Source organism: Phyllobates terribilis, unplaced genomic scaffold (assembly GCF_046119375.1).
Source record: "Phyllobates terribilis strain yellow unplaced genomic scaffold, ASM4611937v1 Scaffold_9__5_contigs__length_417890890, whole genome shotgun sequence".
NCBI classification, from domain to species: domain Eukaryota; kingdom Metazoa; phylum Chordata; class Amphibia; order Anura; family Dendrobatidae; genus Phyllobates; species Phyllobates terribilis.
In genome coordinates this window covers 373,495,477-373,513,690 of record NW_027362769.1, presented here as the reverse complement: position 1 = coordinate 373,513,690, position 18,214 = coordinate 373,495,477, and the positions used below count along the sequence as shown (strand labels likewise).

The window sequence follows — 18,214 nt, the reverse complement described above, 5'->3', positions numbered from 1 at the left end:
ATGTGAAAAGCTGGCCTGAGACTCAAGTACAGAGCTAATTGGAGATACCCACGTACAACAGGCAACATCCATACATGTCACGTTTCGCCCCCTATATATGCCTCTGGAACTCAATATCACCAGAGGGATTTGCCAACTGTTACGAGAGTCCAAAAAGTTTCTCCTTTTTCCTGGAACCTCATGTAAGTTCCTGAGAGTTTTCAGGTAAGCAGTAAACTCTACTGTAGTCAGAGGTGTAGACATCAGGGGTGCAGAGGTAGCAATCCCACCTAAGCTTTAGTGCCCAAGTGGCAACATTGGATCTCCTCTAACTACCCTTACCAACAATGCCAGAATTTCCGGAAGGCAAGATCTCCTGGATTTCAAGAGGAATTGACAAATTTCATGGACACCCACCGCTCGTCCAGAAGGATACTTGGGTGCTACTTTGTAAACAAAGGGTGTGAAGGAGGCATGGCCTCACACCCATGGCATTCAGTCAGAGCCTCCATGACAGGCAGTTTTCACATCTGTTCCCAGCATCCGCAGCCTGGCATCCTGGGCACCTCTTGCACTTAGTAGGCTTTACAACATCATGAAGTCACGGCACATTGCATGTCATGGCCTAGTAAGAACAAGAGGCACCCATGATGCCAGGCCAAGGACAGGGGTGCAACGGAGAAGATTAATTGCGAAGGAGGAACGGACTGGACGCCGGAACAGAGTAGCGCCGCATAGCGTCATATAAAAGATTACTATGAAGATGTTCTAAAAAGAGCAGTCCCAAACAGTCAATCTCTAGCCTGTGACGCTGAGTCACTTCCCTCGACAAGTCAGGATAGTCAAGGAGTCCGAGGTCAAGAGCTAGGAGGGTACATCATAAACAGAGGGAAGAGACAAAGGCTTAATCAGGTAACAGTCCGAGGTCAGAATACCAGGAGGATAACGGATCAGAGCAAAGGGGCTAGGCAAACCGGATGGTCAGAATGAGGTCCAAGAAGTCGAGAAGTCTGAGGTCAAATACCAAGAGTGTACATCAAAGGCAGAGGGGCAAGACAAAAGAGAAAACAGGTCACAGTCCGAGGTCAGAAGTCCAAAATGGTAACAGATCGAGACAAAGGGGCTAGGCAAACGATCAGAACACAACAGACAAGGAGAACCACCGAATGTTGGGTTCAAATATCAAATAGACAATGGTTGGAAAAGATAAAAAACCTTTATTGAAGATACGGTTTACAGTGGCACTACAAACACAAGAGTGCCCGCACTCATAAATAATCAAACATCACAAAATAATACATGAGCAATGATACTTGTTGGACCAGGGGATACTAACTGCAGATAATGCTAAAGGTAAGACATGAATAATAGATATACATGAGAAAATAGAAAAAAGAAAAATAAAGCGCCATATACTGAGATGGATATGTGTAATACCTGTGTGATACACCAGACGTCTACTTATCGAATATATAAATTGTGAGTAATAACCATATGACAAATACTGAACTGCTGATAGCAGAAGGTGCATCACCCAGCAATATACACAGGTACTAGTAGCCACTGGTGGTATATGGACACCACCCCTTGTATGTACACATGAACCATTGGTTTATAAAAGAGCAATATGAATTGCCCTCAGAAGTAGAGGAAGATAGGGGAGGAAAGGGAAAGGGGGGATGGGGAAAGGGGGGACTTGAGAGGGGGAGTGAAAGGAATGCGTGCTAAATGATCCAAGTGTGCATGGATAAATCGAGGCCACTATGAAACCGAAGGCAAGGGAAGGAAAATACCTGAGCAGGTGGTCCTGAAGTGAGTGCGGCGCAGCCCCGACGTGCGTTTCGGACCGGAGTCCTTCATCAGGGGGTGACGGATTGAGACAAAGGGGCTAGACAAACGTTCAGAACAGCAGAACACAAAAGTACAAGGCACGCACACCACCGAGCCAAGCTATGACTGGCAAGGGTCTGACCATTGCCGACAGCTAAATAGTCAGGCAATCACCCAGAAAGGTGACACCTGATTGGGCTCCTGGCACTCCTAAATTAGCATGGGGAGAGTCAGCACAAACCAATCCCTGATAGGGCGGCTGGGCTATCCTATATACAATACTGACAGCCCAGCATGCCCCTGCCATCTATTGGGTGGCAGACAAGTCACTCACAGCGTCTCTAGGACACAGTGAGCAGCAGATTCGTGACAAAAGATAGGAACCATGGAAAAGAGATCTGACGCAAGGTCCATACCCCCAAATGGGTATGGACCGTTATCGTTGGGTACTGAGATATGAACAAGCACCAGCGTGAAGAATCTATTATGATTTCTGCTCTGGAGGCCTATGTATGATATATCCAGCTCTACTATCTTGGCTGTGACATAATGATATATATACAGTAGATAGTACGGACTGTGAGCGCGGACCGTGGAACATTTCTAGAATTCCTATGACCCTCTAATGTACTGGTTCTCTTCGGCCTCATTATCTACGCCCGCGGTGACGGCTCACGGGCAGCAGTATACACTCGTTTATCTGTGATCAGCCTTGTTCACAATGTAGCAGATCAATAAAATATGTGTGAACTGAACTTTAATTGGCGCAGCTGGAGATCATCCAATGATTCAGTCTAAAGTACAAAAAAAATGTACAACTCTAAAAAAATTTTTTTTATTTTTCCTGAAGAGAAAACAGAAAAGTCTGCGTTTGTATATTGATGTTAACACCTTATAACGGTTTTGATCTTTTAGATGAAAACCTATAAATATGGTGAAGTTTGTGATCTGGGGCCAAAAGTGATTCCAGGGCCTTACAGAAAGAAATCTAGTCCCTTTGGTACTGCTTAAAACATTCTGCTACACAGTGTGTACTGGAATGTACAGAAATCTCTGAGCAGTGCCAAAGGGGTTGGATTGTTCTATAGAGGCCCTTCCGAGTAATATGGCCCCATAGGTTTCCTTCAGTAGTCAGTAAGAAGGTACACGAGGCAGATTAACATGACATTGGTCTTCACTTGAATAACTCCAACAGGGGGTACTTAAACAGAACCTGTCACTTTCCATAAATATGTATTTTTTTTTTACCTGGTGTAAATGCCGCTATTCTCCTGAATTCGGCGTTGTTTTCCTTTTTTCCCTGCGCCTCTCCGTTCCTGAGATATGGATATATTACTCTTTTTAGTCAACTGGGAGTGGTCATCAAGGAAACGCCCACAGAGGACGACACCCACTTGGATAAGGAGACTAAATTTATATGCAGGGAGGATAGAAGGGGCCATATCTCAGGAGCGGAGAGGCGCAGAAAAAAAAGAAAAACATTGCTGGATTCAGGAGAACAGCGGCATTAACACCAGGTAAAAAAATTACGTATTCCTGGCGAGTGACAGGTGCTTTTTAAAGAATAAAGAATTCTAGGATGACTGTTTAGTCAAAAAATTCTTTTTCAGCGAACAGTCTATTTATGAGACAGCTCTCAGTCTGCAGGACCAGCTCCCCTAGTTGACCCCAACCTCAGCTTACTTGCCTGCCTCTCACACCTGCTCAACCGCCAATCTTGGCTACCGGCGATCAAAGTTTTTTGGCTTCCACAAGTCACCATCTAATTCTGGAGCCATGGTAAATACCGCAATCTCTGAGTGGTGTCCTCCTACCATGCTCTATAGTGGGGTGAAATATCACAGAACTGCTCCCTTATATCACAAGGCTAAATTCTCTATGACTATAGACAGCCATATCCAAGAACCAACCCTGATTATTGATCTGACCTGGAAATTTCCCCATTAGACCTTCGATAAACATATCGAAAGTCCATGAGCTGAAGTCCCCAATTCCCAAAATTAAGGGAATGATGGAAGTTAGATGAACGTTCCACTAGGTGTTGGATGAAAAAAAGTCGACCATACATTTAGGATAGAAGTTTGCCTCCTGACCCCACTATGCATGGTCCCCATTAGGGACACCACCATGCATATTTGTTGGTCAGGCAGATGTTTCCGCTTGGTGTTCACCTTTTAACCACCAAAGACCTGGCATGAAATAAATTAGGAAACGCCTTGGCATGGGCACCTAGTTGGAACACTTTGCATCATCGAAGCCACCATCCCAAAATTTGGATCCTCTGCTGATGGCCGCCTCTGGATTGCTGCGCGTCGCGTTCGTTTCATGGTGAGCAGCACTTAATGAACAGTTTCAGGAATACGTCTCCTCCGCTAAGTGTTTCCATATTTGGAGAGAATGCAGCTGTTTCTGAGCAGCGAGAGGCAAGGGGCGCGATAGACGGCACACCACGCCAAGTGTCAGAGATCAGGAGTCTAAATACTTTTATGTAAGAGGATAAGGTGAATTTATCTCTACCACTTAAATCGCATTTTCCCAACCAGCTGTGCAGATTGCCCGGCACCACTGCTGAGGTCGGATATTGTGGTACCGCTCCTGGAAAATGACACAGTATAGGCTTCATTATAGTAGCCGTTTAATAACCGCTTGTCAAATCGCCCGTACTACGGATAATATATCGCTGCATTCATCTAATTGGAGGGGATCATGATTGGAGCAGATGTTTGAATGAAAGATGACTAATCCGCTTTGGAAATCTGGACTTAAAGGAGACCTGTCACCTAGTCAAAAATGACCAATTTTTTTATCTTATTTTATTCCCGCTGTTGTCCTGAGTTTTCCAGTTTTTGTTTTTTGTAAATCCGCCATACGGTTCCAGAGATATGGGGCTTTTTATTTACCGCTCATTTTTATGATCTTTACGGGAGGGCGTGGCTCGCAGGGCAGCCTGAAGACACGCCCCCAGAGAATCTGTGAGCCACGCCCTTTTACTAAAGACCATAAAAAGTAGCACTAAATAAAAATGTCCATATCTCTGGAACTGTATGGTTGATTTAAAAACTACAAAAAAACAGAATGCTCAAGGGAGCGGCAGAAATAAGAGAAGAGCAAAAACTGGACACTTTTCACCGAGTGCCAGATCCTCTTTAAAGGGGTGTTTCATCATATATGGTGATTTTGGCCATATTTGAGTTTCTGAACAGTGACCCTATCATCCTATGAAATGCATTAAAAGGGGCTGTTCACTTTGGACAATCACTTGTTAGAAAGGTCCCCTGACAATAAGCTGATCACAAAGTGTCTCTCCATTGGGATTCCTAGCTATAAGCAACTGGTAATATGAGTTCAATTTTCCTGCAGCACCACCACAGGTGAAATGAAGTATTACTCTGTGGAAGCTCAAATCAATGGGTTTTATTTTCTACTTATTTTATGTATTTTTAGATCTTTTTTTTCTCAATTTTATACAGGGAAAGGCTTATTTCAAAATCTCATTGGTTTCCCCCGGCAACAGACTACAGCTTAGCTTCACCCTGCTGTCAGACACGTGACCGAACAATACAATCTTTCAGCACGTATTCCAAGAAATCAGCGCCTCTATAAACAGGGCAGTTTTGTTTAATCAGCAGGAGTAAGAATAAGTGACTTATTGAAGCGGATTCCGCTTGGAGATTGCGGCAGGCAGCCACATTGAATGGTGCTGCTCCAACTGTAAATCTGAAGCAGAAACATGGGATCAATCTCAGATTACTGTTGTGGATAGAAATGAGTGAACCCGAACTGTAAAGTTCGGGGTTCGTACCGGAAACCTCGTGTTCGGTGCTGAACTCCGAACATGGAATTCTCTGAAAGTGACCAGTTGTTGATTTTTTTTATTCCCACTGCTCCCCTGAGTATTCAGTTTTTTTTTTTTTTTTAAATCCGCCATACGGTTCCAGAGATATGGGGCTTTTTATTTAGTGCTCATTTTTCTAGACTTTACCGCAGGGGTGTTGCTCATAAGTTAATTATGCGGAACAGCCTATAGTCACGCCCATGAGTTTCCACAAAAATTCGCACTAAGTAAAAAGGCCTATATCTCTGGAACCGTATGGTGGATTTTCAAAAAACAAAAAATGGCATACTCAGTGGAATAGTGGGAGTAAAATAAGAGCAACCACTGTAGACCTAGTAATAGATCCATTATAAAAGAGTCATCCTCCTGGCCTCTGTACCCTTATACACATCCAATTCTCATTTGCATTGTGGCGTCTGATCAACATCGATTGTCTTTCTCCTTAATGATTGCCGATACCAGATAATTGTTACCTTCCTCCTCTCTATGAATCACATGTGGGAATTATTGTCCTTTAGTTCTCCCATTGATAAAAATTCTAAATTATTATCAGGACCTAACCTCATGATCGCAGATCTTTGGGTTAGAATGTGACATTAGCAACAAATCACATCCCATTTACCATTTTTTGGGGGAATAAGAAAGCTAAGATTTGGTTGGTTGACGAAAAAAAAAGTCCCCCAATGTCTGACTTCTCAAATTATCCTGGGGTGACATAAGGACATAGGGCCTTAGTCATTATTGCTTTTGCACCTTTTTTTGTTTAGTTTTTGGTGATTTTTGCCTGTTTTGATTTGCGCTTCACTTTTCTTTTAATTTGCACTTTTTTTTTAACTCTATCTTATCTGTATATATATATATATATATATATATATATATATATATATATATACAGTACAGACCAAAAGTTTGGACACACCTTCTCATTTAAAGATTTTTCTGTATTTTCATGACTATGAAAATTGTACATTCACACTGAAGGCATCAAAACTATGAATTAACACATGTGGAATTATATACTTAACAAAAAAGTGTGAAACATCTGAAAATATGTCTTATATTCTAGGTTCTTCAAAGTAGCCACCTTTTGCTTTGATGACTGCTTTGCACACTCTTGGCATTCTCTTGATGAGCTTCCAGAGGTAGTCACTGGAAATGTTTTTCACTTCACAGGTGTGCCCTGTCAGGTTTAATAAGTGGGATTTCTTGCCTTATAAATGGGGTTGGGACCATCAGTTGTGTTGTGCAGAAGTCAGGTGGATACGCAGCTGATAGTCCTACTGAATAGACTGTTAGAATTAGTATTATGGCAAGAAAAAAGCAGATAAGTAAAGAAAAACGAGTGGCCATCATTACTTTAAGAAATCAAGGTCAGTCAGTCCGAAAAATTGGGCAAACTTTGAAAGTGTCCCCAAGTGCAGTTGCAAAAACCATCAAGCGCTACAAAGAAACTGGCTCACATGAGGACGGCCCCAGGAAAGGAAGACCAAGAGTCACCTCTGCTTCTGAGGATAAGTTTATCCCAGTCACCAGCCTCAGAAATCGCAGGTTATCAGCAGCTCAGATTAGAGACCAGGTCAATGCCACACAGAGTTCTAGCAGCAGACACATCTCTACAACAACTGTTAAGAGGAGACTTTGTGCAGCAGGCCTTCATGGTAAAATAGCTGCTAGGAAACCACTGCTAAGGACAGGCAACAAGCACAAGGGACTTGTTTGGGCTAAAGGACACAAGGAATGGACATTAGACCAGTGGAAATCTGTGCTTTGGTCTGATGAGTCCAAATTTGAGCTCTTTGGTTCCAACCACCGTGTCTTTGTGCGACGCAGAAAAGGTGAACAGATGGACTCTACATGCCTGGTTCCCACTGTGAAGCATGGAGGAGGAGGTGTGATGGTGTGGGGGGGCTTTGCTGGTGACACTGTTGGGGATTTATTCAAAATTGAAGGCATACTGAACCAGCATGGCTACCACAGCATCTTGCAGCGGCATGCTATTCCATCCGGTTTGCGTTTAGTTGGACCATCATTTATTTATCAACAGGACAATGACCCCAAACACACCTCCAGGCTGTGTAAGGGCTATTTGACTAAGAGGGAGAGTGATGGGGTGCTACGCCAGATGACCTGGCCTCCACAGTCACCAGACCTGAACCCAATCGAGATGGTTTGGGGTGAGCTGGACCGCAGAGAGGAGGCAAAAGGGCCAACAAGTGCTAAGCATCTCTGGGAACTCCTTCAAGACTGTTGGAACACCATTTCCGGTGACTACCTCTTGAAGCTCATCAAGAGAATGCCAAGAGTGTGCAAAGCAGTCATCAAAGCAAAAGGTGGCTACTTTGAAGAACCTAATACAGAAAAATCTTTAAATGAGAAGGTGTGTCCAAACTTTTGGTCTGTACTGTGTATATATATATATATATATATATATATGTATATATATACATACATTCACCATTGTACGATAAGACGGAAGAAGCCAAAAAGCCCAAAATGATGATTCGAAAAATTTTGATTTTACCAAAATATATAAACTTTATTATCAAAAAAAATTATACATACTGGTAGGTAGGTGACTAGACATACACAAAAACTGCAAAGTGTACTAAAATGACGCGCCTAGTGGAAACAATCTCTCCATGGTCCTATGAAAAGTCATTAGGACTCCCTCACAAAGGCTCGTTTGCCGACACGCGCGTCGGGTTGGCGCGTGGGTGATCGTGACTGCAGGTGGCCCTTCCAATTACAGGTAACTATTCACAGCATGTGTGCACAGTGCACGGTGTACACAGGAATTATATATATCCTGATTCCATGATAGTACAATAACCTGTTTGTTATGTTACCTTCCACAATTATACATTTGGTTACCCTTAGGAGTCCTAATGACTTTTTCATAGGACCATGGAGAGATTGTTTCCCCCAGGCGTGTTATTTTAGTACACTTTGTAGTTTTTGTGTATGTCTAGTCACCTACCTACCTGTATGCATAATTTTTTTTGATAATAAAGTTTATATATTTTGATAAAATCAATTTTTGGAATTTTGTTATATGATGGTTCGTTTATACCCTTTGTCCTAGGTGGGCAGATGTTAGTGATTGATTACAGTATATTTATACTCACGTATTGTTACTGCCTAAATCTGTCAGATATCTCTTTATATTCACCATTGTGGATGGGGTTTTCGGTTTTCAGATGTTTTCAGCTGATTCATCAATTGCAATTTTTAAAAAGTTACTTTTTTTTTTACAGAAATACACCACCCCCGAGTTATTTTCTGCACGCCTAAAACTTTTGCACAAATTTTGCAGCATTTTATAAAGACCAGACGCACTTTAAGAATTTTTTACAAAACTTCCGATAACCTCTTTCTTACACAAAAACATACTTGTCCACGCGCCCTAGATGTTTCCACCAAAGGTCTCATGACTCAGTAGATAAGATCCACGGCTTTGACCAGATCAGCAAGCTCGGATTTAACTCCATAAATGACGAGACCCCTGTTTTTTCCGTGCTCCCTGTAATGACTAACCTCTAGGGTATGCAAACTTTTGCACAACGTGCTTGACTTTTAACTGGTGACATTCATACCTCAATGCCAGTCTGCTGCCACATTCCCAGGAAATATACAGGAAGCATTTTGTGGCTATCACTTGCCATGTGGTCACCATATTCTGTAGTTATTGTCCACCCATTCACACGGATATACATGGTACCCTGCTCGCTCAGGCAGCATTTAAAGGGATGGTGAACCTTAAAGGGGACACGGCTAGAATATGCCCTCATGGTCTGATCTCTCCGATCCCTTCCGAGGCTACATGGTCAGACCATGACTCTAATGCAACCTCCGAGGGGCTGACAGGAGGAGGCGAAAAGACCAGTCTGATCACCGCCGATCAGACATTAAATGGCATAGCCCAGCAATATACTATTAAAGGGGTTGCACTCATCTCGGCAGGTATGTCGGCTTGTGACGTCATCGGCACCAATGCAGACGACAGACAACCCAAGATCATTTGACATCTAGGTGATAAAAATGGGGGGTCCTCCACTGATCATGAATGAATGGAGCGGTAGGGCACATGCTTAACCACTGATCCATTCACTGTCACACATGCGCACTATCGTTACATTCCACAGTCGGAACACAGGACCCCTGTTCTTGTGATCACGGGGATCCCATGGGTCAGACCCCCCACTGATCTTACCTGTGGATATGTGATAAATGTTATCGTTGGGAAACCCCCTTTTAAGTCTACCTTATCTATTGCTCCCTGTTATCAGCCATTCCCAGTACACGGAAGAGATCAATTATAGATTTCAACGATGGAACGTCAGAAAGATCGTCTAAGAAAGACAGACAGATAAGATAAGAGCCGTTGCTGCTCATTTTCGGCTCGGCGCTGTCCCTTTAAGCGTAGATTCTAATGACACTGCAATTAAGGTGGAGTTTAACGGCATTAATAAGCGAATTTCCTTGTTATCAGATTTGCAACCTAACGCGATGGAATCAATCCCGTGATACATCCATGAGCGCGTCCGGCACAGCGTCGCCGCTGCATTAGATTGCAAGCTCCTGGGCGCCCACGTGAGTCAGCGGCGCCTTTAAATACAAATGACATTATTGGAAGAGTCGGCCGGTCCCCGTCCTTATCGCACGCTCTGCTCAGTCCACCGCGCTCCTCGCTCCAGGGAAAAACTGGGATTGCTCACGCGGCCGATAATCAAAGCGCCCGGAGACATTGAAATGACCCATCAGCAAAGCGGTGCCCAGCTGGCCACCTCCGCCATCTGCAGGTGCAATCCCACCCTATGAAGTGTGGTGCATTAAGACCCCCAAACAGGGAACCCCTATAAAAGGGTGATTTTTTATTTATGTGTGTGTATCGGAGCCGGTCCCCTCCCACCCCTGCATCTTGCAGCAATCATATGGCATCTGTAGGACGCCCATCACCCATCCATCTCTGTACCACTCATGCAGATCAGGGTCCGTTCACCCCTTTCTCCAGCGGTATTGGCATTAACCCTCTAGGGACCGCACAGAATTATTATTTGCTGACACATATAGATAATATGGTATTTTGCATTGCACTTTTCTTGCACGGCGCCCCGTGTCGCCCCCCACCCAGCTCCATGCTGCATCCCCTTCCATGACACATTCCAGGATACATTGTATCAGGAGCTGATTCATTCTTTCCTCATTTAATCCCTTTAAAGCATTGAGCCAATTAAAACCACCGGGGTCCTACTCACTGGCTTTGCCCGCTTTGGGTCTCTGCAGCAGCTTCTGGACCATGCTCAGGTCCTCCGCTTTCACCGCCTGGAGCAGCTCCTGGTCCTTCCCCATCCTGCTTCCTTCTGGAGGGATCGGCTTAGGGGGGTTGCAGCAAGGAAAAAGGGGGTTATCCTGCAAGGGGGGCTTGTTAGGTCCTTATAGCCAGAGCATCCTTTTTGGAAGAGGCGCTGATGATGATGAGGAGGAGGAAGAAGAAGAGGAGGAGGAGGGGGGCACAGATCAGACACCCAGCAGCAGTGTAGGGGGAGATGGGGAGAGCGTGTCAGATGTGCTGGGGGGGAGCACAGACACCTCCAACCAGGAGGAGCCAGGCAGAGACTACTGATAGCAGGGATGCTGGAATGATCATCATTAGAGGGGTTCTGAGCTCAGGATCAGGGTCCTGCAGGTCCCCAGATGAAACCAGGGTGAAGATGGGGAGGGGGGAGCCGGGGATGCAGTGTGACAGGGATGACAGTGTGTCTCTGGGAGGGAGGGCGCCTGTCTCTGGATGTGTGTGCTGTCTCTCCCCCTGTCCCTCTCGCTCTCTGTCTCCTGATCCCTCCTCCCATCCGTCTATTCCTGTATTGGCTGCAGAATCTCTGAGCTGCATCCAGAGGCGGAACCAGAAAGCCCAGCAACGCACCCCATAATCACCGCCATACACTACTGTGTGCATCATAACACACCGCCATACACTGCACTACACTGCTATGTGCATCATAACACACCGCCATACACTGCACTACACTGCTATGTGCATCATAACACACCGCCATACACTGCACTACACTGCTATGTGCATCATAACACACCGCCATACACTGCACTACACTACTATGTGCATCATAACACACCGCCATACACTGCGCTACACTGCTATGTGCATCATAACACACCGCCATACACTTCACTACACTACTATGTGCATCATAACACACCGCCATACACTGCACTACACTACTATGTGCATCATAACACACCGCCATACACTGCGCTACACTGCTATGTGCATCATAACACACCGCCATACACTTCACTACACTACTATGTGCATCATAACACACCGCCATACACTGTGCTACACTACTATGTGCAACATAACACACTGCCATACACTTCACTACACTACTATGTGCATCATAACACACCGCCATACACTGTGCTACACTACTATGTGCAACATAACACACCGCCATACACTGTGCTACACTACTATGTGCATCATAACACACCGACATACACTGCACTACACTATGTGCATCCTAACACACCGCCATACACTTCACTACACTACTATGTGCATCATAACACACCGCCATACACTGCACTACACTACTATGTGCATCATAACACACCGCCATACACTTCACTACACTGCTATGTGCATCATAACACACCGCCATACACTGCACTACACTGCTATGTGCATCATAACACACCGCCATACACTGCACTACACTGCTATGTGCATCATAACACACCGCCATACACTGTGCTACACTACTGTGTGCATCATAACACACCGCCATACACTGCACTACACTACTATGTGCAACATAACACACCGCCATACACTGTGCTACACTACTGTGTGCCTCATAACACACCGCCATACACTGCGCTACACTACTATGTGCATCAAAACACACCGCCATACACTGTGCTACACTACTATGTGCATCATAACACAGCGCCATACACTGCACTACACTACTATGTGCCTCATAACACACCGCCATACACTGCGCTACACTACTATGTGCATCATAACACACCGCCATACACTGTGCTACACTACTATGTGCATCATAACACACCGCCATACACTGTGCTACACTACTGTGTGCATCATAACACACCGCCATACACTGCGCTACACTGCTATGTGCATCATAACACACCGCCATACACTGCACTACACTACTATGTGCATCATAACACACCGCCATACACTGCACTACACTGCTATGTGCATCATAACACACCGCCATACACTGCACTACACTACTATGTGCATCATAACACACCGCCATACACTGCACTACACTACTGTGTGCATCATAACACACCGCCATACACTGCACTACACTGCTATGTGCATCATAACACACCGCCATACACTGCAATACACTGCTATGTGCATCATAACACACCGCCATACACTGCACTACACTGCTATGTGCATCATAACACACCGCCATACACTGTGCTACACTACTGTGTGCATCATAACACACCGCCATACACAGCACTACACTACTATGTGCATCATAACACACCGCCATACACTGCACTACACTACTATGTGCATCATAACACACCGCCATACACTGCGCTACACTACTATGTGCCTCATAACACACCGCCATACACTGCACTACACTACTATGTGCCTCATAACACACCGCCATACACTGCGCTACACTACTATGTGCATCAAAACACACCGCCATACACTGTGCTACACTACTATGTGCATCATAACACAGCGCCATACACTGCACTACACTACTATGTGCCTCATAACACACCGCCATACACTGCGCTACACTACTATGTGCATCAAAACACACCGCCATACACTGCGCTACACTACTATGTGCATCATAACACAGCGCCATACACTGCACTACACTACTATGTGCATCATAACACACCGCCATACACTGCGCTACACTACTATGTGCATCATAACACACCGCCATACACTGCACTACACTACTATGTGCATCATAACACACCGCCATACACTGCGCTACACTACTATGTGCATCATAACACACCGCCATACACTGTGCTACACTACTATGTGCAACATAACACACCGCCATACACTGCGCTACACTACTATGTGCATCATAACACACCGCCATACACTGTGCTACACTACTATGTGCAACATAACACACCGCCATACACTGTGCTACACTACTATGTGCATCATAACACACCGCCATACACTGTGCTACACTACTATGTGCATCATAACACAGCGCCACACACAGTGCTGCACTACTATGTGCATCATAACACACCGCCATACACTGTGCTACACTACTATGTGCATCATAACACACCGCCATACACTGCACTACACTACTATGTGCCTCATAACACACCGCCATACACTGCACTACACTACTATGTGCATCATAACACACCGCCATACACTGCACTACACTACTATGTGCATCATAACACACCGCCATACACTGCACTACACTACTATGTGCATCATAACACACCGCCATACACTGCACTACACTACTATGTGCATCATAACACACCGCCATACACTGCACTACACTACTATGTGCATCATAACACACCGCCATACACTGTGCTACACTACTATGTGCATCATAACACACCGCCATACACTGCACTACACTACTATGTGCATCATAACACACCGCCATACACTGTGCTACACTACTATGTGCATCATAACACACCGCCATACACTGTGCTACACTACTATGTGCATCATAACACACCGCCATACACTGCACTACACTACTATGTGCATCATAACACACCGCCATACACTGCGCTACACTACTATGTGCATCATAACACACCGCCATACACTGTGCTACACTACTATGTGCAACATAACACACCGCCATACACTGTGCTACACTACTATGTGCATCATAACACACCGCCATACACTGTGCTACACTACTATGTGCAACATAACACACCACCATACACTGTGCTACACTACTATGTGCATCATAACACACCGCCATACACTGTGCTACACTACTATGTGCATCATAACACACCGCCATACACTGTGCTACACTACTATGTGCATCATAACACAGCGCCATACACTGTGCTACACTACTATATGTATCATAACACACCGCCATACACTGCGCTACACTACTATGTGCATCATAACACACCGCCATACACTGCGCTACACTACTATGTGCATCATAACACACCGCCATACACTGCACTACACTACTATGTGCATCATAACACACCGCCATACACTGTGCTACACTACTATGTGCATCATAACACACCACCATACACTGCACTACACTACTATGTGCATCATAACACACCACTATACACTGTGCTACACTACTATGTGCATCAAAACACACCGCCATACACTGTGCTACACTACTATGTGCATCATAACACACCGCCATACACTGCGCTACACTACTATGTGCATCATAACACACCGCCATACACTGCACTACACTACTATGTGCATCATAACACACCGCCATACACTGTGCTACACTACTATGTGCATCATAACACACCACCATACACTGCACTACACTACTATGTGCATCATAACACACCACTATACACTGTGCTACACTACTATGTGCATCAAAACACACCGCCATACACTGTGCTACACTACTATGTGCATCATAACACAGCGCCATACACTGCACTACACTACTATGTGCCTCATAACACACCGCCATACACTGCGCTACACTACTATGTGCATCATAACACACCGCCATACACTGTGCTACACTACTATGTGCATCATAACACACCGCCATACACTGTGCTACACTACTGTGTGCATCATAACACACCGCCATACACTGCGCTACACTGCTATGTGCATCATAACACACCGCCATACACTGCACTACACTACTATGTGCATCATAACACACCGCCATACACTGCACTACACTGCTATGTGCATCATAACACACCGCCATACACTGCACTACACTACTATGTGCATCATAACACACCGCCATACACTGCACTACACTACTGTGTGCATCATAACACACCGCCATACACTGCACTACACTGCTATGTGCATCATAACACACCGCCATACACTGCAATACACTGCTATGTGCATCATAACACACCGCCATACACTGCACTACACTGCTATGTGCATCATAACACACCGCCATACACTGTGCTACACTACTGTGTGCATCATAACACACCGCCATACACAGCACTACACTACTATGTGCATCATAACACACCGCCATACACTGCACTACACTACTATGTGCATCATAACACACCGCCATACACTGCGCTACACTACTATGTGCCTCATAACACACCGCCATACACTGCACTACACTACTATGTGCCTCATAACACACCGCCATACACTGCGCTACACTACTATGTGCATCAAAACACACCGCCATACACTGTGCTACACTACTATGTGCATCATAACACAGCGCCATACACTGCACTACACTACTATGTGCCTCATAACACACCGCCATACACTGCGCTACACTACTATGTGCATCAAAACACACCGCCATACACTGTGCTACACTACTATGTGCATCATAACACAGCGCCATACACTGCACTACACTACTATGTGCATCATAACACACCGCCATACACTGCGCTACACTACTATGTGCATCATAACACACCGCCATACACTGCACTACACTACTATGTGCATCATAACACACCGCCATACACTGCGCTACACTACTATGTGCATCATAACACACCGCCATACACTGTGCTACACTACTATGTGCAACATAACACACCGCCATACACTGTGCTACACTACTATGTGCATCATAACACACCGCCATACACTGTGCTACACTACTATGTGCATCATAACACAGCGCCACACACAGTGCTGCACTACTATGTGCATCATAACACACCGCCATACACTGTGCTACACTACTATGTGCATCATAACACACCGCCATACACTGCACTACACTACTATGTGCATCATAACACACCGCCATACACTGCACTACACTACTATGTGCATCATAACACACCGCCATACACTGTGCTACACTACTATGTGCATCATAACACACCGCCATACACTGTGCTACACTACTATGTGCATCATAACACACCGCCATACACTGCACTAAACTACTATGTGCATCATAACACACCGCCATACACTGCGCTACACTACTATGTGCATCATAACACACCGCCATACACTGTGCTACACTACTATGTGCAACATAACACACCGCCATACACTGTGCTACACTACTATGTGCATCATAACACACCGCCATACACTGTGCTACACTACTATGTGCAACATAACACACCGCCATACACTGTGCTACACTACTATGTGCATCATAACACACCGCCATACACTGTGCTACACTACTATGTGCATCATAACACACCGCCATACACTGTGCTACACTACTATGTGCATCATAACACAGCGCCATACACTGTGCTACACTACTATATGTATCATAACACACCGCCATACACTGCGCTACACTACTATGTGCATCATAACACACCGCCATACACTGCGCTACACTACTATGTGCATCATAACACACCGCCATACACTGCACTACACTACTATGTGCATCATAACACACCGCCATACACTGTGCTACACTACTATGTGCATCATAACACACCACCATACACTGCACTACACTACTATGTGCATCATAACACACCACTATACACTGTGCTACACTACTATGTGCATCATAACACACCGCCATACACTGTGCTACACTACTATGTGCATCATAACACAGCGCCATACACTGTGCTACACTACTATGTGCATCATAACACCCTGCCACACACTGCGCTACACTACTATGTGCATCATAACACACAGCCATACACTGCGCTACACTACTATGTGCATCATAACACACCGCCATACACTGCACTACACTACTATGTGCATCATAACACACAGCCATACACTGCACTACACTACTATGTCCGCCATACACTGCACTACACTACTATGTGCATCATAACACACCGCCATACACTGCGTTACACTACTATGTGCATCATAACACACCGCCATACACTGCACTACACTACTATGTCAGCCATACACTGCACTACACTACCATGTGCATCATAACACACCGCCATACACTGCGCTACACTACTGTGTGCATCATAACACACCGCCATACACTGCGCTACACTACTGTGTGCATCATAACACACCGCCATACACTGTGCTACACTACTATGTGCATCATAACACACCGCCATACACTGAGCTACACTACTATGTGCATCATAACACACCGCCATACACTGCACTACACTACTATGTGCATCATAACACACCGCCATACACTGAGCTACACTACTATGTGCATCATAACACACCGCCATACACTGCACTTCACTACTATGTGCATCATAATACCCTGTCATACACTGCACTACATTACTATGTGCCTCATAACACACCGCCATACACTGCGCTACACTACTATGTGCATCATAACA

At 45.0% G+C, this 18,214-nt stretch overlaps 1 protein-coding gene across 8 annotated transcripts in view; it reads right to left on the bottom strand.

Annotated features, from left to right (window-relative positions):
• Positions 1–11,474, bottom strand: part of CASKIN1 (CASK interacting protein 1) — a 193,567-nt gene extending 182,093 nt beyond the window's left edge. For 5 of the 8 annotated variants that reach the window (XM_073648364.1, XM_073648365.1, XM_073648367.1 and 2 more), the window contains exon 1: positions 10,900–11,473. In XM_073648364.1, the coding sequence (XP_073504465.1) occupies positions 10,900–10,993 (94 nt within the window). In that variant the 5' untranslated portion in view covers positions 10,994–11,473. Of the gene's footprint in view, positions 1–10,899 lie in introns of all 8 variants that reach the window. The other 3 variants (XM_073648361.1, XM_073648362.1, XM_073648369.1) reach the window with 2 other exon arrangements.
• Between the last annotated feature and the right edge of the window lie 6,740 nt (positions 11,475–18,214).